This window comes from Neopelma chrysocephalum, unplaced genomic scaffold, assembly GCF_003984885.1.
Source record: "Neopelma chrysocephalum unplaced genomic scaffold, ASM398488v2 Primary Assembly neopelma1_23, whole genome shotgun sequence".
Lineage (NCBI taxonomy): Eukaryota > Metazoa > Chordata > Aves > Passeriformes > Pipridae > Neopelma > Neopelma chrysocephalum.
This window is the reverse complement of record NW_020897691.1, coordinates 27266351-27289798: the sequence shown is the minus strand read 5'-3', so window position 1 is coordinate 27289798 and position 23448 is coordinate 27266351. Positions and strand designations below refer to the sequence as shown.

The window sequence follows — 23448 nt, the reverse complement described above, 5'->3', positions numbered from 1 at the left end:
CAGTGCCATCTGCACTAGAACAGACTTTTCTGGTTCTCAGGCAAGTGGAATTCTTCCCTCTGACTGGAGTGATAAGTCAGTACTGCAGAATAGTATTATTTGGCAATGCACTGTCACGCTCTTCTTTCATGCTATCTGCTGAGATCCAGTTGCTTCATTTGTAAATGAAAAAGTGTTAATTCCTGTCGCCCAGCACATTCAAACTAGGAACTGTGATAAATTATACATTAGAAAAAATAGCAACATCATAAAAATCTCTTCTGCTTACAGTATAATTCCCAGTGCCAAGAATCCCATGGCTCTTTATAAACATTCATTCTTAACTTGCTCTTACAAAGAAAGCACAGAGCAGGCACCTCTGAACAGCCATCTGCCTGCCCTCTCACACTGCACAAGGCCATCACAACAGCTTTTGAAAGGACAGTGAAAAAGAATAACATGAAGAACATGTGGCTATTTCGTGGGTAATGCTGTGGATGACAAGTATTCTCACGTTCAGAGACTTAACACTTGACCTCATCCTGGGCTTTCAGATTTCACTTCCAAAGCCCAGCTGCTCATGGAAACTGAGGGCGAACTTTGCCATTTCCAAGAAATTGAGAGCTTCATATGGATTCAGCACAGCAGTAAGAAGGAAGGATACCATCCCATAACTATAATATCATCTCCTATACCACACAAGTCTTCCTGGAGGAATCCAGGAATTAAGTTAGGTTTTGATGGGCTAGAGAAAATGACCAAATAAAAATCCAAGCTGATAAGGTAGCAAAAATTTTATTAAAGAAATCTTTCTACAGATGATGGCATTTAAAAGGTATCTATCTCCCCTTTTCTCCAGGTATGTGGCTTTTGGAGAAGAAATGTCAGGCAACTGAAATCAAGGGGAGCTATGACATATCTTAAGAGGGGACCTTAGATTACCAGTAACCTTGGGGTATCACCTGCAGGTTTGTCTGGTCCTGCAGTACACAGCGATTTGCTTCATTCTCTTCCCCCCAGCCCCATTCCATTCTTTATCTCTTTTTCTGTCTCAGTCATGCTTTCCTAATCCATATGCTAATAAAGAACATGATGAAAACAGTCTTTGTTGACATTGTCAGAACTACTAATAGCCAGAATACCTTTTCATTACCATCATTCCAAAATGCTTCATATACCTGAGAAAATGAAATTCAACTACATACACAGATCACATTACTAATTTTTGGAGTATTCTCACCTTGGTAGTGAAATTAGGTACAATTCCACAGAAAAGTCCTAACACAAAAGGAAAAATGTGACAAAGACCATCATATTAAAGTCTGCAAGTAAGAATTGCAGGTAAAATATAAGAAAGCTGACATTATGGAGTTATGCTGCAGGCTGGTTTAATGGGCAGTGTATGCCTGTAATTCCTTTGGCTCTGACCATTTTACTTCTCATACTTTCATTTCAGCAATCTCTGCCATACATTCCTGTGTTGCTCAGCCACAGGACAGTGTTGGCAGAGAGCAAGAAAAAACTACTCCATGTGTATATTAGATGAAAAATGTGAAAAGTTCACTAATGAAAAAACTTGCCTCTATATGTAGCCAAACAGACTCAGTTAATGCATTATAGTGCCAGAGGGTTCTGCTGCAGGGACAATTTGGGGATAAAAGAATAATAAATAATTGCTATAGCTACTTCTGGAAGGAGATGCATTGCAAATGGCAGGGAGTGAGCGTTTGTTAGTATGTGTAAACACAAGTGGTGTCAGGACTTTCATGCTATTTACTTTACCTGTTTCCTCTCCTAAAAGCCATCCATAAATGGAACAGGTTCTAGCCAGAATGATTCTATATCATGCAGAATTTAACATATGTATTATTTTTAATATTACCATCTAGCCCAGCAGACATTGCCATATGATTCCTTTTTGCCAGATTATGATACCTAGATTTTTTTGTTACTAAATATGTATTTTCCTAAACTCCATATTCTTCAGTATGTACTTGACAAAAACTTGTATAATATAGGCAGTGTGGCTCACACCCAGTAGAACTGGCAGCAGTACGTACAGCCAACAATCTCATCGCAAACAAAGCGACATTTCACCCTCTGCTCTTTATTCATGACTGTTAAATGAGCAATTGCAAATACTGCTTAATCTCAGGTTTTTCATGCTAGTATTAGCTATTAGAAACTTCCAGTGAGACATAAGAAACAGGATAAAATTCAGAAAAAAAAAATTGAAGTGATTCCATGTCACTTCACCCCAAGTGAAAATGGTAGTGCTCAGAGTTTTGTTTAGAAGTACCTCTTCTATTTTCTTCTGCATGACCTTCCATTGACATTCCCATTCTTTCCTTTCGTTGTCAAATCTCTCCAGCAATTCCATCTTCTCTTTATTCCAGTTCCTCTCAGTATTCTCCAGGTGTTTACGCAGGTCCATGGTTACAGTTCGTGCAACAGCAAAGAGAGCTTTGCTTTCTTTCTTTCTTCCCTGAATATTTCCTGGAAGTTTATCAGAATAAGTCTTACTTGTATTTGATTCTAGCTTTCAGGGAACAAAAAACAACAAAGCAATTTCACAAAATTCATAACTGAAATGTGCTTTCAGGAAACAGTATCATATGATTGCTTGATATTTATCTGGAGTGTGACTGAAATATAGATGAACTAAGTGTTACAGGACATAAACCCAAGGGCAGAGAGGTCCAACCTGGAAGGGGGACATGCATTCAGCATCACAGAATTCAGTAACATCTGCCACAGTGGGCTTTGTACCATGGCCACTTTGCATCTTCCATTACTCTTCACTATATATGTGTTTTCAGTGAATTTGAGTCTGTATAATACTGAATGGCACTTCAGGACCATGGGATCCTGCAACATCTGCCCTTGAGGGCAAAAGTTATTTTAGGTTTGTTCAAAAGACAACTGCAAATGTAAAGGTATCATGTTTACTCATGCACTCCTTTCATGCACGCATGGAGCACAACAAAGACTGTGACATTCTTTTGGCAACTGAAGACTGTAAACCTGATATATGCAGAAAATTCTCATGGCTATATGAGTGCTTTGGAATACATGAAGAAAAACAAGACAGGAAAGCTAATAACAGGTACAAACACATATACAGTAGAAAGCATCATTTTACTATATAAAGGACTATCAGTCACTATAAAGGGTTCAAGCTTTTTGTATTTACAAATCTAAATCCATACATGTTAGTTTCAGGACCAGCATAGGGAAAAGTAGAAAATATTCTCCAATAGCACTAACTCCAATCTAGTTCAAAACCTTTCTCAGAATATTTAACTAATTTGTACTTCAGTTTCTTCTTCCCCTTAAGCAGTTTTTAGCATCTTAGTGTCTCTGAATGAAAAAATTATTATACGAACCACTGAATATTTGTATTTTAAGGGAACTATTTTAGATCTGCTCATGTGGGTTTGGAGCAAAGCAGTTACAGATTTTATGGATCTGGTGTTCTCTTGATTTCTTAGGCTTTACAATAGAAACCCCACTACCATCAGCACATTTACTATGCCAGCAAGACCAAAATAACACTCATTCATTCAGTTATGACGGCTCCTGTGGTATAATGGCTGGTACACATACATTGACTTGAGTTTGTTAATTTTAGTTCTCAAAGCCAATTGTTGTGTTACTTGGGTGGACATAAATCTAGTTCTAGTGATAAAACACCTCTGCATTGGTTTGGTCCCCTGCCAGAAATCAAATGGGCAGACAAGTGAATTACCAGAGGGTTAACTAGGGCTAAGACCATCCCACCTTCCTGCAATTTGTTCATTTCCCTGACTGACGATCACTGATCGTAAACTCACAGGAACTGCCCATTTCATTGCCCACATTTTCTATGATACAGTGAAAATTTATTCCTGAGCTTCACACAAAGTTCTTCCCCATCCCATATGTTATTGGACGAGTCTTGTTGATTCAGCTGTGGCTACTGTGTAATCACCGTTTACCAGTGTCTGTGTTATTTCAGTTCACTGGGAAGATGATACCAAACTTGAAGTAAGACTCTTTTGTGAACAAGCAGAAGAGCTCAGATGAAACCCAACAGTTTACTTAGGTCTTTGGGTCATAGCAAGTCCTCCCACAGGACCTCTCAAGCCATCATGGGCCCAATCCTAACTCAGGGCTTGCAAAACAGTTTATCCCAAGCACCTGTTTTTGGGCCTCTGAAATGGCAATCTGTCCCTCAACTGCCTACAAACAGATTTCAAACCCTTCCTTTCCCCTGCCTAAAAACATACAGGGCAGCTTTATAAAAACATGAAACTCCTTGTAACTAAGACCTGCTGAAAGACAGCACGGCATTCTCATCACAAGAGAAGCCAAGCGCTGGTTTGCTCCTGGCCTCTTAGGGAATGCAGCCAGGCTATAGAGACTGCACCTCTCCAGGCCAGTGTTTCAGCTTTGGGCCAGACTTCAGTAAGTGTTGACCAAAAACAACTTGCAAAAAAATTCTATTGCATTTAAGATCTGTTGCATTCTAAACATCTATTGATAACAAACTTTAAAAACATTTCCATACTTTCTCACTTTGCTAATTCAAAGATTGCAATTTTTAGTACAGTCGTTAGCTTTTTGGCTACATTTATGCCTAAACCTTTCAAGACATCTCTGAGAAATAAACAAAACTCCCTACTCCACTATAAACCTTATACAAATACACCTCAGAAAAAAAATTTAAAAACCCCATGTGTAAATGCTGTGAAGTCATGAACAAGACAGGCAGACATAATCTGTCAACAATTTGCACAAATGGTGATCTTCCTAGTGCACTCATAGTAATAATGGCCATACTTTAATCAGCAGCATATTACTAGAATGGTCAATACTGTATAGCATATTATTTTTACACATGTAAGAATAGATATAATATGTACTCCTTTAAAGCATGAATATAGTGTTGAAAAGGCCCCAGGTGTTTTCTTAGTACTGTTGCCATGTTTGCATTAATCTTAACAATTTTTAATTTTTTCATATGGAACTCTGATTATAAAAAGAGATGAGACCATGAGAAGGAAATCAAGTCTTGAAAGAGGTTAGTTACAGAAGTTACAGATAGTCACTTGTAGCTCTAAGATTCACAAAAAGCTTGTATTGCTTCTTACACTTCTACAATTTCCTCTTGACATAAATTCTGAGAAGAAAACTCATGCTTATTGATGTCAGCAGCTGAATGACTATACAATTTTGCTGCTGTTGTACAGTGGATCAGTTCCTCAGAGAGTTTTAACTCCTATTTCTGCATCTCTTTCCCCCTTTTTTTTTCTGTTTGTTTTGTTTTGTTTTGGGGGTGGGGGCATTGCTTGCTTTTTCCCCTACTAGCAATAAAATCCAATATGCAGTCCTGGTAGTATACCCGCTGTCTGTATAGTGCACTAAGATGTCCCCATGGGTATTTCATGTGGCTTAAGCAACGCAAAGGCATGTAAAATGCCACATTATAATTTGCTCTGTGGATCAGAACAGTATCTGTGCTCTTGCAGTATTGGCAATTTCTGCATGTCCTAGACAAGGTCAGAAGCTCATTACAGCAGTCAAATTCAAGCAAATAATCAATTTTGTCTACATCAGCTGCATTTTCCTTTAGTCCTTCCTCCTTTCAAGCAAAAAATGTTCTAAGCAACAATTTGATGTTAGTCATTATTCCCCCATATCATACCCATTCCCTTTCCATCCACATTTTTAAAATGCAAAATAGTTTGCAAACAACCTCTATCAACTTCTGAAAATAACCTGTTTGACATCAGCCAAGATGTTACTTTTCAACAGATTTTAATTAGATTGGATGTACACAACCATTCAGAGACACAAATCTTCCCTCGTTTTTACAGAAAAAAAATAAAATTAAATTATATTTCCAACAAAATGCTGTATTTTGGATGACTAAGAAAATTGTAAACATATGTATTTGTTCAGTTATAATCATGTGCCATGTGTCACAATATTGTGTGCTTTACCCATAAAAAGAAAGTACAGTTGAGTGAGAGAAGGGAAAGAAACAAGAAATAGAGAGAAATGAGAGCCAGAAAGAGTGAAAGTAAGAAACAAAAAAAAAAAAGAAAGAAGAAAGGGGAAAAAGAAAGAAGGAAAGAAGGAACGAAAGAAGGAAGGAAAGAAAAAGAAAAAGAAAGAAAGAAAGAAAGAAAGAAAGAAAGAAAGAAAGAAAAAGAAAGACAAGTGCTCACAATGCTCCGTCATTCCTGTTCTGTTAATATATCTCTGCCTGCACTGAAGAAACTAACTGAACTAATGAAGTCTTTCTCTAAGAATAAAGACCATATATAACATACATGAACATTGCATTACACATAAGTAACATTAGATGTTTAAATAACTGTTTGCTGCATCAGTAATATGCTTTCTTTTTTAATCTAAAGTGTTCAAAACCACTGATTTAAAATAAACTGCAACCATACCTTTCATGGAATAAGAAATCCTTTAGAAGTTTCTCTGTCCATTTCTAAGCAGCAGCGAAAGCAATGAAACACATAGCTAGCAGGGATCCAGTTCTGTGAATCTTGATCTTTAAAAGAAATAAGAAAGCTGAGCAAGACACAACCTTTCAACTAGGGCAGTATTTGCAACTCTCTTTGAAAAACTCCACAACTTTTGCAAACTGAAAACCAGTTCCGTTCAGCATCATCCCCGCAGCTGGCTTCCACGTGACGTCAGTGCATGGAGGATGGTTTTAAAGCCACCTCTTCCAGCCCTCAGCTCTGTAACTTTATATCTCTTCATATTTTGTGTAAACAACTCCAAGTCCAGGACATTTTTAGGTTTTATAGTGCAGTCCAGTCTTTAAAGCTTGCCAAAGCAGATAGTGTTAATATTAAAGCTATGACAATAGGCAATTTTAGGTTTCTTTTATTATGGTCCAGATTTTTTGCTGTTTTCCAGACCCAGTTTTCAGGGTTTCATTTTTTAGTATGATTATTTTGAGCTTTGCAACTTGATCCTCATAAACTGCTTTTTAAAGGGAGTTTTGTTTAAAGCAGCAAAACAACAACAAAAGGTTTTGTCAGTTAACAGCTATCTTAAAGAGCTAAAAGCAAACCACTCCTCCCTGAAATCTTTTTCTGTACTCTAAATATGCTCTTACTTATGAAGTGTGTAATTATTAGGCACTGTGTTATCCTACTGTCTTGCATTCTGGGAATGACAATAATGGTTTCTTTGGGATATACCCAAATATTCCTGATACTTTATAAGGTTTCTGGATCAGATTCTCCAGTCTGTTAAGACACTTGGTGTCTCAGCAAAGCAAAGCACTTGAAATTGGATGGAGAGTCTCCCTTCCACAAGGAAACTCATCTCTGGCATAAGTCTGGTAAGGAAGGTACAAAAACACCTTGGCCTGGATATAAATCACTGGGAGTGCCCATAGCAAGTGTTGACATGGGGCAAGGTAAGGGAATGTATGTGACAAAAATGACCCAGCAAGTCTAAGTCCACAGGAGACCCTGAAGCCAGTATGGTGAAAATTAGCTGCTCCCCCTGCTGAGCCACAGGCACAAGGAGCCCAGCTCGCTCCTCGTTTCTCTGCCCACAACTCCCCTGTTGCATTGTGTGTTAAATTGATTTCATTTTGCAACTGAGAGAGACCCTTGGGTGGAAGCTCCACACACACAAACCACTGCCCTGCTGGGTACTTGTGCTTGGATGTGTTTGTGGACAGTGACTGAGGCACAGTTAGTAAATTCACATTTCAGGGAACATTTTTCCCCACATGTACCTAGAGAAGGGCCCCAAAATACTTGACTCAGGCAGCATAAAACTGGATAAATCCTGCTATCAGACGGGTGTCTTCGAATGCACTAAGCAGGAGTGACATATATTTTTGTGGGCAGAGCAGCTGATGACAAGAGGATCAGTGAGACAAAGGGCACAATATGAGTTTCACACAACCTTTGCTTAGTCAGCACTCTCATCTTTAGAACACTTAAATTTTTATCTGTGATAAAATCCATGCACAGTATAAAGATTTTATCTCTGGGTGCATTTTATAGTAAATACCAAACCAGGTTTCAGGGAAAACACATTTTTTCTCCTTATATGGTCTAGCTGTAAGTCTCAGTGAATACATTACTGGGGTGCTTATTCTGCTCCTATGTAACATAAATAATGGGACTTGGGCTGTTTGTGAAAATTTCAAAGATAATTTAAAAACTGAACAAAGACACACAAGTACTCGACTGAATGTTCCTTAAGAATATCCCCAGACTCTAAACTCCGAGGATTTAAAAATAAAGCAACAGTGTGACTTTCTTTTGTGACATTAGGACCCAAACACCAGCTGACACGGCTGGGGGTGAAGCTGGAGTGCCTGGGAGCAGAACTGAGCCCACAGCTGGAGGCCAGGTGCCACAGCACAGCCTCCTCCCTGAAGCCAGCACAGCTGCACCACTGCACATGAAGACAGACTCCTAAGACGTGTTTTTTTACTCTTATCCGTCAGCATAGGCTATTATTCTTTAATATTGCTAACTCAATCCCTCCAGTCTTGCTATGTGAACTCTTTGAAGTAAAAGGAGTAAAATTAAAGAAAACAATGGATTAAATCCCAGGCTTGAGTTTTCACTCAGGCAAAGGCCTACATTTCTGTCAGTGTGAAGAATTAGAAACGTGTGACACTGAAGGGCTCATTAGGAGACAAGCACTGGACCCATCTCATAGGTCAAAGGGCCACATTAAACTCATCCTAATATGGGAAAGGCAGAGTAAAGTTGAGACAAAGATAACATGTAGTGAGTTCTGAAAACCCAGGATCATTATTCTTTATACCCTTAAGTGTAGCAGTAGTGACTTCTGCTTTTGAGGAAAAGAAGTTATTTAACAAAAACTGTCCCTACTGTCCCTCCTCCAGCAGCAGGAGCCAAAGCAGCATTCTTCCCATTCTGGCCTCTGGCACAGGTAAAATAAGCAGGAAGATTTATTACATCCAACACATTGCTTCCCCAGGAAAGCATATTTTGTCTATATCTGGTATCAGCTCTACTTGTGTCAAAAGTCAGCACCTCAACAAACAAAAGGTGCAAGGGCATTTTAAACTAGCCCTCTGCTAAATTTCTCTTCATCATGCAGGACTGGAGGCAAAGCAGCATGAGTTTCAGCACGGGCTATAATCTGATTACATACTCAGGGTAGTGTGTATTCTGGTTACAATAGTCTGTGCTCAAGACTGTTTCAGAGCATCTTTCGTGCTGCTGCACTAGTTTGATTATGGTACATCCATTGTGCTATGGCCACATAAACTAGTGACAAGAAGGAAGAGCACAGCTGTCACTGCAGTCAACCCATCATTAGATTCCTGAATGATGTACACCTTGGTAACCCTGGTATATACATTTCAGGAGTGGATATATACAATTGATATATATATACACAAAATTGGCAGAAGGGAGTAAAAATTCAGTCTCCTCTTATTGTTGTGCACTTCTGAGATAGTACATAACTCAGTGGAGAAATAGAGCCCAACAACGTGTTATGTCATGTCGCTTCTCCAAGGTTACATTGGAAATCGGTGGCAGATAGTTTAGATGTTTACTTTAAATAGAGCCACTGTAATTTTCCTCATAGGCAACTGCATGTGTAATGGCAAAAGTTGGGTTTGAATATCACTTCCCCTGGCATTAAATCAGAGACAGACATGTAAGCCAATGGGAACTATGTCCGTGATACTGATGCCTTTAGAAGTCTCCTACTCACCTATCAGATTCTGGGGTGATTAAGGGAAAGGGCATGTAATACCCTGAAGCTCTGCTTGTTTTCGTAAACAACTCCCAAAGTTCATGTGCAGTTCATCTCTTTTTATAACACATATCTAGACAGCCATGTTTCTGGCAATTTTCTATTTTCCAACTGCCAGGCATTTTTCTGCACTATAGCACCTGCTCTCTTCTGGTTTTGATTCTGAAACACTGGTGACATGTGTCAGCAGACACTTATTCTATCTCTAAACTGGAACTTCAGGCACGGATATTCTTGGTTGAAAGAAATATCTCTGATCCTAGAGAAGATTATCATTCTAGCTTCAAGGGAATTTTTCAGTAGCAGTAAAGAAAATATTTGCAGAGAGATTTTGTCAGGGCATTCAGAGCTGGTTCTAAATAGAAAACAAATACAATTGAGTTTATCTGGTCGCATTAAAGGAAAAAATACATGTTTCCCTAAATTACACAAAAATTCATTGGAGTTACTGCCAATTCACACAAGTGTAAAAATGTCAGAACGAGACCTATAGATGAAAGATTTTTCCTTTTGAAAGAACATGGAATTAATTCCTTGGGAACACAGGAAACAGAAAGTAATATTTCAGAGAAATGCTAAATTAAGGTAATCTTGTGGTTCAAATTCAATGACTTTTTTTCCCAGAATGTAAATAATTCACCAGAATGTTACAAAATGGGAACCATGAATCTGCTAAGTGAGACCAGAACTGATAGGTAACCTGGCATATCCAGCTTTTCGCCACATGCAATTAAAATCTGTACTCTTCTTATAATTGCTCTTCAGAATTACAAGCTATGCAGCAGGCAGAATCAGTGAATTAGCAGTATTCTGTCTGTCTCTGCCCAGCCTGACTCCCCTGCACTCCTGCTAGAGGATGCTGATGTATTCAGTTGCATCACTTCACCTATTCACTCACCTGTGAAATGGTCTTTGCCCACCAGGCCGGTAACTGAGTGGGGAGAGTCTGCTTCCTTTCTCGCAAGTGTAATTGTTGCATTTCGTAATACTAAGTTCAATTTAGCAAGACAGAACATTTATTTCTTTGGCTAGATGTTGTCTTCTGGCGAAGAATAAATGTTCATACAGATTTTATTAGCTTTCTCAGCAACTTTTTAAATTATACGATATCTGGTGTGAAACAGATAAGTCACTTCAATTCCTGCCTTCAAGGAGAATGAAAAAGGACAGGAAAAACACATCTCATTTCTCACTGAGATTTCTCTGTTTCTGGGGCTCCTCACCATTCTCCATGCTCGTCACAGATTCAAAGACTGTGGGGAACTTCTAAAATAATTTTGTATACTTTGGTGTGCTTTTATTTCATATTGTTGCCTGTGCAATAGCTCCCTAAATGTCTCAAAAGGTCTCAGCTTTGATTTGTTTTGTTGCTGCCCAATGGAATTAGGCCTAGGAAATGTCCAGCTATATGCAAGAAAAAAACACCGTGAGAAAGCAATGGGGTTGTAACTGCCAGTGTTTGTGCAGAGATTAGCTCCACCTCTTGTCTGAACACATACACTTAAATGAAAGCAGCTTAGAAACTCCTCAAAATTAGTTTGGGCCTGACTTTCTTTTTATTTGGGACACCAGTCAAGGCTATATAATTATCTCATATGTATTGATTCTAATTTCCTTTAGACATATCTTGCTAACTATAAAATAGATAATGACAGCATCCCCTGGTAGCAATAAGTATTTAAATCAAAGAGGTCAATAATTTAAATGATAAGGTTACTACACCTGCAGAATATGCTGAGGGAAAGCTAGACAAACAAGGAGAAAAATACAATATTTGTTTAATACCAAATATTTTGAGTTTACTATTTTTTTGTTCTTAAAACATAAATTTTATTGCTCCACCTCTGCTGCCCTTCAAGGATTTTCTCTCAAAGTGGTGTCTCTCAAAAAGTAGCAGAGCACAGCCCAGGCATGGAGATGAACTTTTCTGACTGGGAAATGTGTTAAGTGAACAAAGTGCTAGCATAAGTCAAAGGGAATCCTTATTGCTAGCTGCTTTTTTTATTACCACTATTCATTATTAGATTATTTAACATGGCAACTGCAGAAAAAAAATGTCATTAATACACATACTTATTCACCTTTGGAGAATTCACATTTGCGGGACTCAATGGTTTCAACATAGGTTGAATAAAACAGAAAACTGAGCCCCATCGGACATTTCAGATGAGGTTTTCACAGTGGGAGATCTACTGTTTGTAGGAATAGCCCATGTAAGTGTGAAAGAAAGGTAATGAGTTGCCTGTATTGTTAGTTCAGCCTCTCATAAGCAAGACAGGAATATTAAGTGACTATTGATGCACACCTATGCACACAAGCTTCCCTCACCTATGGTCGTTGGCTACCAACAGCATGGTTAGATGGGGGTCACTCAGCAAGCCAAGAGTTACCATGTTCATTCAAAATTCATTCTGAAATTCATTCTGGAGAATGTAAAGCTGCGGTAGCTACAGACTGGGAAATGTTATCTGATAAATTCAACATGAGACAAGGTGACTTACATCACTCTCATCAGTTCAAGTTAGACTCTAGCATGGCCATTTTTCTAGAGCTTAGAGAGAATGCAGTCAGCCTGTATCTCTGAAGACTCCTAAACTACTCTGATACCTCCTCCTCAGGCATCTCATTCTCAGGGGCTCCAGCTCCTAGACACAGTTCCAGAGTGCTTTATATACCAAACGTTCTGATTTTGTCCCCTCCAGGGTGTCTAATCCATGTTAATACAGTCCTGGAAAACATCATCATCACAGTCATGCAAAATATATATACAAGCTGTGACATACAACCACAGAATAAACATGGAATGCGATTTTACTATTCGTTTGTGGCTAGAATACAAATTCTGTTTCTGGGAGTGGGAAGAGGAAAGTAAGAGTCGTCACACCCACTGTGCATATTTCCGTTTTGTTTCTGATTTGGTGCAAATTAATAAATACTAAAATGGTTTCAGTCACTCAGGAAACTTTAATCCAAAAATGATAAAACCAGAGAAAGTGAAAAATATCGTTGTCTGTTTGCTTACCTGGAACACTGTGGTGAGCAGGTTTCCTGTTCAACTGGGTGACTTTTTGGTATGGTTTTTGCAGCTTTTTTGGGGTTTTTTTTGGTTTTGGCAAACAAGTAGTCTTCAGTGTTTTTACAGCAGTGGCTATTACAGAAACTATGTCTCTTGCACTTCTTATCTTGGAGGGTGGACAAAATAAACAAACTGAAAATAACACTACAATGAACAGTAAATGATGAATGGCTTACAGTACAAAAAACAGTGTAAAAAGGAAGACAAGTTTAAATATTGTTGTGTATGAAAGGGATGAAAATAATACAAGAATGAGAATAAGTAAAATGATAGGCTGGAACATCTGGGAAAGTAAATACAAAGACAAAGAGAACAGTCAATTAATGGAATAGCAAGTCCAAAGTTTCAACAAAATAAATAGTGAATCAGACTACGCTTGTGGAGGGACAAGTGCCCATCTCCCATTTACTTGAGTAGGAGTTCTGCATGGTCATGCCCTGAAATGTCCAATTGTTAAATGTTCAATTGTTGTTACTTGTTTAGAGAAAATATTATTTAGTTTGCTTTATATTTGTATAAGTCCATGCAGTGCTCTGCCTTTCAGCTAATGGGAGCTCTACAAGCTCAGAGCTATTGCTAGATCCGAAAGTGAGCATGCTAAATGCCGTCTCTGTTTGATTTCATGCAATACATGTATAGTAATTGATTAGCTTTAAACTCACTGCGTCTGTGACTTTCTGATACAAGGAAACAAAAGACTAATTAGTCAGCATAGGAATAAGAATCGCTTTCAGCTTTACCTGGCAACTACTTTGACTGTAAACTAGCAAGACAGCACAAAATAAATTAACACAGCAAGAGACTTACAAAACATTGGGTAATTCCATGAGCAATAACAAGATATGCCAACTATAGGACTGCATGATAAGATAAGAGTTGGTAATTTTCATTTTTCATGGCAAAAGATCTTGAGTCAGAGCAAGGAATTTGCTCCCCAAAACCTCTCTGAAACAGTTCTGCACAAAAATGAACCACAAAAAAGATTCTTGTCACTGCTGCATGCAAGCAGTGACCCATAGGCCTTCAACAAGATGCAATCAGTTACAGCAATTCCAATATTCACACTACTGTGTGGCTCTGTGACTCCATAAAGTAGATTCACATGATTTCTTTTTATCCGTGGTTTGCCATATTCTCTATAATTTCTGAAATTTATTGATTCTTCCTGTTTAAAATTAATAAAATTTTCCTTTTAATCATTTAACAGGAAACCAACCACTAAGAAAACAATCATGTTCATTTGTGTGCCAGAAATACCGTCTGTACTGCCTTTAGTGGCAATGAAGGCACAACTCTGTCAAAATGCAGTTGCAAAGCCAGAAAGGAGTAAAATCTTCTACCTCCCAGCACACAATTTTAATTTCCAGGAGACCAAACTTATTCACTGTTCACAAACAACTCTACTGGTAGAACATAATTTTATATGGCCAAATGGGGATTTTAAGTAATTTGAGAAATAGTGATTGTGGTCCACTGCCTAGAGTAAAGAATATTCACGTGCCATAAATTGAATTTGGGGCTTAATTTGCTTGGCAGAGCCTTTTTACCTGTAGGCCGTAATAAGTAAAAGTCTACCTGACTCACTGACAAAGGTTCATCTGCACTTCGATCGTCTGAAGACTTTGGAACTTCGAGTCTGTCAATGAAAGCCTGGAGCTCTTTCCTGAAGGCCTTCATCTGCGCATTGATGCGGTAAAGAAGCTCATGCTCACGTATTCTGCTGCCATCATCTTCCTCATCCATGAGTCCAAAGAGGTCCCCATTAGCTACATAAATTCGTGCCTCTGTTATGATGGTGCTTGTGTCAGAAATTAGGCGATCTATTGTCTTGCCCAGCCGCTCAGCTTCAGAGCGAATGTCCTTCATCTGCTGCCTGTCAGTGAAGCTTTTCTGCCACCCAGATGGTGTTGGATAAAAAGACCTCGTGGGTGTCAGGCACCGAATGTTGCGCACCTCTTCAGAGTCACTTTCCCCACCTATGGGGCCTTCCCTTTTGCGGTGAGGAGGGCGGGAATCATCATCGCTCTCCTTTTTTCCTGCATCACTTTCCGCATCACTGTCTCTAGGACTGCCACGGATCCCAAGATGAGAGGCCAAGTCATAGCGCTGCATGTTGGACATTAAGACTCTGTTCTCATACTGGAGTTGCATGACTTTGCCACTCAGCTCGTTGATCTGCATTCGTGCAGCTTTCAGCTCCTCCTGTAATGCTTCTGTCTTGGCATTGTCATGGTGCCTAGAGCTCTCATGGGCCCCAGACTTGTACTTGTATTTGTTCAGCTCAGCTGTTATGCGCTTGTTTTGTTCTTCCAAATCAGCTACATTTCTCCTCAGCAATTCTGTTTCATCTTCTACTAGCTGCAAATGCTGTCGTAATTCTGACAGGGATTCACTCTGCTCTCCCAGGAGTGGGTTAGTGGTCCCTGAGAAATCATCTCCTCTTAAATCATCAAGCTCTGCTTTCAGTCCTCTATTTTCTACTTCTAGTTCCACTATTTTCCTCCCAAGAATGTTAGCTTCCTCCTCCACAAGTCTCAATCGAAGCTTGAGTTCAGCTTCTCTTGTGGTAGGCGGCCCACCTGCTTCACCTTTTGGCAAGGGACTGTCCAAATCCCCATAAAATGATCTGTATTTTTGCAGCTCATGTTCAAATCTGTCTTTCTCTTTATCTATTTTAGCCATTTTCTTTCTCATCAAGGCTGCTTCTTCTTTGACAAACTGTAGCTGGCATTTCAGGTCTTCATTGTCCTCCTTAGGAAAAAAAAATAGTATTTGAAGAAACTTGATGTCAAACAGGAGACCTCCAGTGGATAGTCTTAACTTACAAGATTAACAATCACAGGTATATGGCTTTATATACTACATGATTTTTCTGCAATCATTTTTTCACTGATCAATAAATTAAAAAGAGGGAAGTAAGGACTTATACATAAAAGAGGAGAAAAGAATATTTTACTTGTGACTAAAATTTGCACAGAAAATACATAGTGGGGGGTGGAGAGGAGGGCTTGTAAAAAACCCTAATATTTTCTAGGCTTGCAACACTATCACATACTTTACAGTGTTCAAAAATCCTGAAGTCAGCACACAAAGAGCCTATAAACTTGTTTCACTGGTGCTGCCGTTTACTTTGTCTAAAATATCAGGTAGATGAAAGCTGGAGGGTTCTGTCACAGTACCAAGTTTGTTTAGGTGGTCCTTGAGATTAGTGGTGTCTGACTGCAAATCTGGGGTAAGACCTCTCCATTTCACAGGATACAGGAAAACAAAGGGCAAAGCAAAAAGCAAGCCAAGCGCACATCTACAAATCATGTACCCCATTTCAATAGTGTCCTTGAAGCCTGCGCATAAGAATCCGGGCTACAGTTATTGCAACATACCTCTGTTGGTGTCTGCTGTGACTTTTTTTCTGATTTTGGAAGGTCTTTGCTCCCTCTCCTTTTCAGTGATTGCTGCAATTACAACAAAAGGAGATGCACTGAATATTTCACTAAAGAGGTATATAAGTCATGTATCGTTCATTTTAAAATATAGCAAGATGCAACTATAAAGGAATTAATTTCTTCCAATTTTTGAGATACCAAACACAGAGGGGAGGCACAGCTGCCCAAAAATGACACAGCAATGGCATACAAGTAAAGCTTTGGTTTAATCGATCTGTTACCTTTTTTGTTCAACACATTTTAAGACTAATCCATTATGAATGCTTAACACATGACAAGAGTGGTAAGAAAGAAGGTATTCCAAGTAGTAACTTACAGATGGGAAAGCTGAGACAAGCAGTGTAACCCAGCTTGCCCATTTGGTATTAACGTTAGTGAGGCTAAGGCACTTAAAAATGCCTTAGCCTTAGACTTTGTGGTAGGAAAGCTACATAAAAGTATCTCTGAGATCTGTCAGCTGACATCAGAGTACACCTACAAGCACACCTTTCTCCATGTCCTAGTGTAGTCACAGCTTCATAAGTGTACACTGCAGACAAACTCACACATAGATCTGGTCACCGTTTGTTTTGTTTTCAGAAGTTATTCAAGGAAATACAATTTAAAACTGCTTGGACTACAAAGTCCTGGCGAGAAAGCACGTTAGCTCAAGAACAGCACCACACAAACACACATATGCACCACCATATGAGCAAGATTCTTTGGTGTCCTCTATTCTGCTATGTAGCCCAAGTGAGTAGAAAAGAAATGCCTGCTTTTGAAACAGGATGCATTGGAATTGAAGCTGCTAATGTATTGAGCAAAAATCTTGTAATTGCTGACAGCAGAAAGGTTGTTAGTGGGAAAACGGCAGCAGTGGAAAACAACTACCACTATCCCACTGGCAGCACTCAATACAGATCATCGAGAAAACAGCAGGAGAGAGGAAAGCAAATTAGAGAATATGTTAATACATAACACTCCACTTGCAGCTGTTCCCAGTTTTTATGTTCCCCAGGTAAACTGTAGGCCCCGAGGCAGGACAGTGATAAAACCAACACCATCTCCCTCTGAGACTATTCTCCGGTAAAAGGACCCTTCATGCCTTTGAGAAACATGCATTTCCCTGCACCAGCTAGGGGAGAATCCAGCTCTATCTAAAAGCTACTCAGTTCTATAGAGTGGGAAATAAAATATGTTCATAATCCTCAAGAAACAGAGTATAGTGGGTGGGTTTGCTGTACATAACAATCCTGTGCACTATTTGCCTGCTGGTACCAATCATTCTCTTTTTTCTGCAGATCAACCCCAGTAAAAAATCCTATGCTCATAGACTGCTCACTCAAAAGGAAAAGTTAATGCCATAGAAGCGACTCAAATAAATCTGAGCAACCACAAGAGATGATTTTTCATGAGGATTTTTGCTCAAATTTGCTATAGAATTAAGCAATTAAATATTACCTCAGAGTCAGAACTAAAATTCAATGATGTGTCCACCAAGAATCAGAATTGAAATTTTTATGTCTCTTCCAGAAACACTGAATGCTCTCAGCAGACCAAATAATAAAACCAATCACAGATCATAGCTGGATAGCTGTGAAACACAGGTTTCCAAGGTAATCCAGAAAAGACGTAAAAATAGTTAAAGTAACTTATTCTTCCCTCTAAATATAAATTCAACAACTCTGGATCCAGTCTACAAACTGGTTCTTTTCCGGGGTCACCCATCAGTTTTCCTATTATTGAAATAGCAAATATGCTTTGGAGGAGTTTTTTGTTGTCTTTCTTTCTGAATTGGCAAATTTATAAAGCCTTAAACTTTCAAAGGAGCAGGTTTCTCCTCTGTATTACCATATAATTATACCACTATATATTTCCACTTTGAAAAAACCCTTTTAAATCAGTTAGCACCACAAACTTCTCCTTGCTCCAGATTCTTGCCAATACCACTGACTGATAAAACAAATGAGGGATAGTTAAACTACATTTCTGCTTGATTATATAAGTGCCTTCTATTCACCCTGCTGAGCTCAGCATCTCTCCAGAAATAATGAGGTTCTGAAATGCTGAGCTGAAACTTCTTGTGTACCCTACAATGTTTCAGAAGACAAAAGAAACTAGAAAAAGTACTTTTCTAGGTGTGACATGAAAAAAACCAACTTGTTTTTCTCCTTTCTCTCTATACTTTTTGTGTTCCTTTTAGTAGTCAGGATAGCAACATTTTAATTACAACAGTAGTTGTGGCTATGTAATGACTAGGCAGCACTTTCTATTCTGCTCTACTTGAATTACAACAAATCATCCACACAGCTTGTATTATTTACCAATGAAATGACAGTGCTTAGCAACAAAATTTTGTAGCAAAAAGCAACGAAGAACACACACAATTCAACTGGCAGGATGATTGGGGTAAGTGGATTAGGCCCAGCTGGAATTGGTATGATTTCTTTACTTATGAAAACACCATAAGACAATTTCTGATCACTAGAGGTTAAGATCTCACACATTTCAGCTGACAAACGATATCTGCAAAATCAGTGTCCCGCAACATCATGCCAGAGCACAGAGGCAATGCTCATACCAAATAAAGAATGCCACATATCAAGAAGTATATCCTGCTATAAATACTACATTTTTGAGAGTTTCTTCCAGAGGTGCATTTCACAATTTACAGTGGCTACTCTTTCTGTCACTTCTCTCAAGCCCTGCACTACTGCACTCTTCCAATCCTATTTTCAACATGGAAAAATTTATTGCTGCTAACAAAAAGAAATCCATCGCAGCAAAACGGAAAAAGGAAAACATATGGCAAAGCCAAAAAATAGCAACTCAGATTTCTCCAAGCAAATCTTCATACTACCCCTGCAACTGGACACTGCTAAAATTGCGTGTTGCTTGTTTTGACACACTAACAAAAGTTAGACTGGGTGAGTGATTCAGCCACCTTCATATATAAAATTTGTTTATTCAAAAGCATTCATGTTAGATCACCTTTCAATATAATTCATCACTTGCTATATTTTTCCCACGACACAGTGTACTACGAAATCTACTGTAGTGCCACTAAATGCCACCACTACTGTTTTCTCAACTGTAGCAAAAAATTGGTCCCTCATATGCTAGAACTGGTTTTTTGAAAGTTTGTTGTGAAGGACAGCTTGGAGGCTCAGATAATTTTGCTTCCATATAATTACAAAAATCATATTCAGTTCACTCTAATGATTATGAGTTAAAAAAATGACAACAGTAAAGCAAGAAATGTGAGACTCCTTTTGCACTATCTGATCTGTAAAGCTTACCAGACAGTGCTATGGTGTTAATAACCTTGAACCAAGAATAAGCAAAAAAATGCATATAATACTGTTTCTACAATGGGGAGTTTGCTAAACCTCTCAAGTATTAATGAAACATTTGAACAGCACCGGGGATTATAAAACCAGTAACTGTGGCATGCATCATTATATTGTATAATCTGTGCCTACCTCTGCTTACCTCTTTACCTGCGAGGTAAAACTGGGTTTCACCTGACTATTCTAGCATTCACTGTAGCCAGCACACATGGGGCTGCATGTGTGTTCTGATAATGCTGAGAAGTGTCCACAGCCTAGATAAGACTGCAGAAAATATTTGTATTAGATGCATACCAGATCACACGCAACGGGCAATTCGGTTGTGATGTTCAGCAGCATCAAATCCCCAGTGACTTTCATTGGAGTTTATCCAATGTCTTGCTGGAGATGCTAAGCACTTCTCAAGACCAGATGGCATAATCCTTCTCTTGCCAGCCCTAAATTGCAAGCCAAATGTGCAGTCCAAACATCACCTGCCATGCTCAGTGCTTCTCAGGTGTAAAAAGACCTGAAATCTACTCTGAGAGTAAGACAATGCAGAAATAATTGCATCATGCTCCACTGAGTAGGAAAGCTATAAAATGAACTCAAATTCTTCCTACCTGATTCTAAGCTACAGTAAATACATCAGCAATTAATAAAGAAGTCTTGAGCAAAACATACTAAGATTTTTCAAGATTCTCAGATTTGATTATTTCAAGCCTGATCTAGGGGTATTATCTAAAAATTACTGTAGGCAAGCACAGGAGGAACTCCTGACGCATCAAGGGACTTATGCATGCACATGGGTCCCATAACAGCCCTTATCCCTCCTCACAGAGCAGGCTAAGGCAAAGGGTGTGCAGCTCCTTGAATCTCCACAGCTACCACTGAACCTTCTCATCTGCACAAAACTGTACTGTACTCGATTATGGTTAGCTGCCTCCCAACTGTGACACATCTGCAGAGTTTTCAAATATCAGAGTAAACCTACTACCATCTTTACAGTCTTGAAAAGTCAATGAATATTGAATAACTTTGGGCTGCACAAACTTGGCTCTGTCTGATACAGGGTGACAAGGACCAGGGAAATTAAAATTTGCCCTAAGCCTCTCCCTGTATTTTCTCTTCAATCAGTATGGCTGGGTAACTCATGGAGCTGAATGAACTCTGACACAAGATACATTTTTGAGTTTTCTGCCACTGGCTCTAATGTAGTAAAAACTAAATGGACACTATCCATTTTGGCAAATTGAAAGTGCCTATTCTCCTTAAAAAAAAAAAATTGTTTTTAAAGTGTCTCCCTTATACTGCAACACTTATCAGTGCAGTTTGCAAGCAACCAACTCAAGATACTGGTCTTGTCTGTCACTGGCACAAGTACATAGAATAATACAACACTTTATTCCTCCCACCACCCTTCAAGAGCAGGATTTGTCTTGAGTATTTCTGTATTCTACTTCCTTGCAAAATTAAGGCACGAATGAAAAAGCAAAAGATAATTGAAATACAAAGATGCACATCCTCCCTGTCCATGAAGCAAATACTAAGCATATCCCCATCAGCTCTAGCAATGCTCTCTTCATGTTAAAACTGGTGTATTTGAAAACGCTGCTGAGGAAAAATACAAAATGAAAGCAATCTTTATTACTTCACCACAGGGAGAAAAATAGTTCTCATGTAGTCTTTTGCATGACTTCATATTGCAGAAGAGAAAAGAGGAGCTGCCCTCCAATATTTGTATTATTTCATTTGTATTTATTTAGGAGTTATTTCAGTTATCATTTTCAGATCCATTATTCATTTGTCAATTAAATGAGAGAAAAATAAAAGAAGGGAAAAAGATACACAACATTTGCACTTTATCTAGAGAAACCTTTTGCAATTTGAACAAAAAACACATTGCCAGAGCATATAATGGTAACTCTGTGGTATAAGGTAAAAGCATTCTTTGCAGTGCATAAATGAAGCAGTATATTTATGCTTTGAATACATTTGCTTCTGTCTTTTCCTTATTTGAAAAAAATCCCGAGCAACAGAAGATGAAAGATGCCTTTTCAAAGCTCTCACTACGGTCTGGTCAAATATCTGGCCAAACTCTGATACTTTGCTTCCTGTGATTACACATTCCTTCATCCACCAGGATATCATGAAATAGTGAAAGCAATTTATCTGAGGAGGAAGAGGTCTCTTGCCATTTGACCCTTTCAAAATATGGAAGAGCTAGACATGCTTAGTCCCCCAGTTTTATCCAACTAGGCCTCATTGTGGATGGAGAAATCACAGTCGTCTTGCACTTGGCTCCCTAATCCTGAAACGCAAAAGAAAATCTCAGAGCACCATGAATATTTCGGAATGCAAGTGCAGGAATAAGGTATTTTATTGCATAGTGATGCCAGTTAAACCTCTTCCTAGGGCTTCCTAAGTTTGTGTTTATTTGTCAACTCAGCTATTTTTTTGTTTTGAGAGAAGAGAGTCAGCCTTTTTGCCAGGGTTTGCACAACGCCTAGTCCAATGTACTGCCCCAGTCTTTATTTGAGACTGCCAGCATGACAGAGAGCCTGTCAACATAGTTCAAACCATCACCACATAACAGTAGCAATAATCACAGGCACAAACATGGATATAGCAATTATGAATTAAATACATATGAGATTTTGTCAAATGTAAAGAGTTTTCATTCTCACACCTAGTATCACACGTGGAGTTTTCCAGTCTTCTTAGAGGAATATCCCAGAAGAGATTCCAAACAGATTTTCATGAGAACAGGAAAGTGCAAGCAACCAGATTAAGTTCATTGTCTTGGTTACAAAAATGCATATCTATAACCAAAGTATAGTTACTATACCCCAAAAAACCAAAGTGTAGTTACTATACCCAAAAAAAAAGGTTCATCTGAAAATGAGAAGTAATGAGAAGGAAAATAAGTATGATTCTGCATACAATGTGCACCTCTACATTGCTTGCTGGAAATGTATACAGAAGCCAGTTTGCAAAGTTGTGGGCTGATCAAACACGTAAATTTGTGTTTATGCTCATTTCATACTAAAGATTTGTATGAAATGCAGACAGCCCTCACAGTCCCTCATCTGGATTCACAGGGTAGGATGGCATTAAGCACATACACATCTGTGTGTGTTTGTAGGCACACAGCAGAGAAGGGGGCTTTTAAGTTTGCCCTATGAGACTGTACACCTCTGACAATACCTTCAGTTATGGGGACACCTCACAAAAAATCAGATTTTAGAGTTCATTTGAAAGGATGCTAAAATTTAAGATGAATCCAGGTAGGAAAAACTCTGAAATCAGTGCTTGGTCTAGAAGTCTGAGCAGTGAGCAGAAGATTTTCTTTTAACAAGGGAAAGAATTACAGCTATTGTGTCAGCAACTATCACTCTATTCTCTGGCTATAAGGAGGGGTCTTCTGTTACACTTGGTCTCTTCTTTTCCTTGTATTTTCTTGTGAAAGTTCTATTGTAAAGCTAGCTTTTTGTAAATTGACTGAAAAATATTTTCCTCAATATAACATATGGGGAAGTTTCAAAGGTGTTTCGGAACTTAGATTATTGAAAACAGAGGATCAGTCTCTGCAGTGCTCTGAAGTTATGCCAGTGTGATCCTGCCATAAATTAAATCTACATTTTGAGCAGCTCATGTAAAGAACATGCTCTAGAAAAATAAACTTCGAAGGCCAGAAGCTAAAATGGAAGGAAGATGTTTTAGGAGTTTGGACATCCCCATACCTACTTTTCTCTGGTACCACTCTGATCTCACATAAGCCTGCATCCAATATTTTTCCTGGTATTTCAACAATGCAAAGATGGAAATGAGGGGAAGGAGAATATTGCAGCACTGGGTAGAGCAGCTG

At 38.7% G+C, this 23448-nt stretch overlaps 1 protein-coding gene across 3 annotated transcripts in view; it reads right to left on the bottom strand.

The window, feature by feature from the left end:
- Window positions 1-2452: 2452 nt before the first annotated feature.
- Window positions 2453-23448, bottom strand: part of SOGA3 (SOGA family member 3) — a 39576-nt gene continuing 18580 nt past the window's right edge. The window contains exons 3-7 of one of the 3 annotated variants that reach the window (XM_027691539.1): window positions 16210-16281; window positions 14405-15580; window positions 12776-13112; window positions 6423-6529; window positions 2453-2475 (exon numbers count right to left, since the gene is read on the bottom strand). In XM_027691539.1, the coding sequence (XP_027547340.1) occupies window positions 13002-13112; window positions 14405-15580; window positions 16210-16281 (1359 nt within the window). In that variant the 3' untranslated portion in view covers window positions 2453-2475; window positions 6423-6529; window positions 12776-13001. Of the gene's footprint in view, window positions 2476-6422; window positions 6530-12775; window positions 13113-13636; window positions 13786-14404; window positions 15581-16209; window positions 16282-23448 lie in introns of those variants that run through there. The other 2 variants (XM_027691521.1, XM_027691530.1) reach the window with 2 other exon arrangements.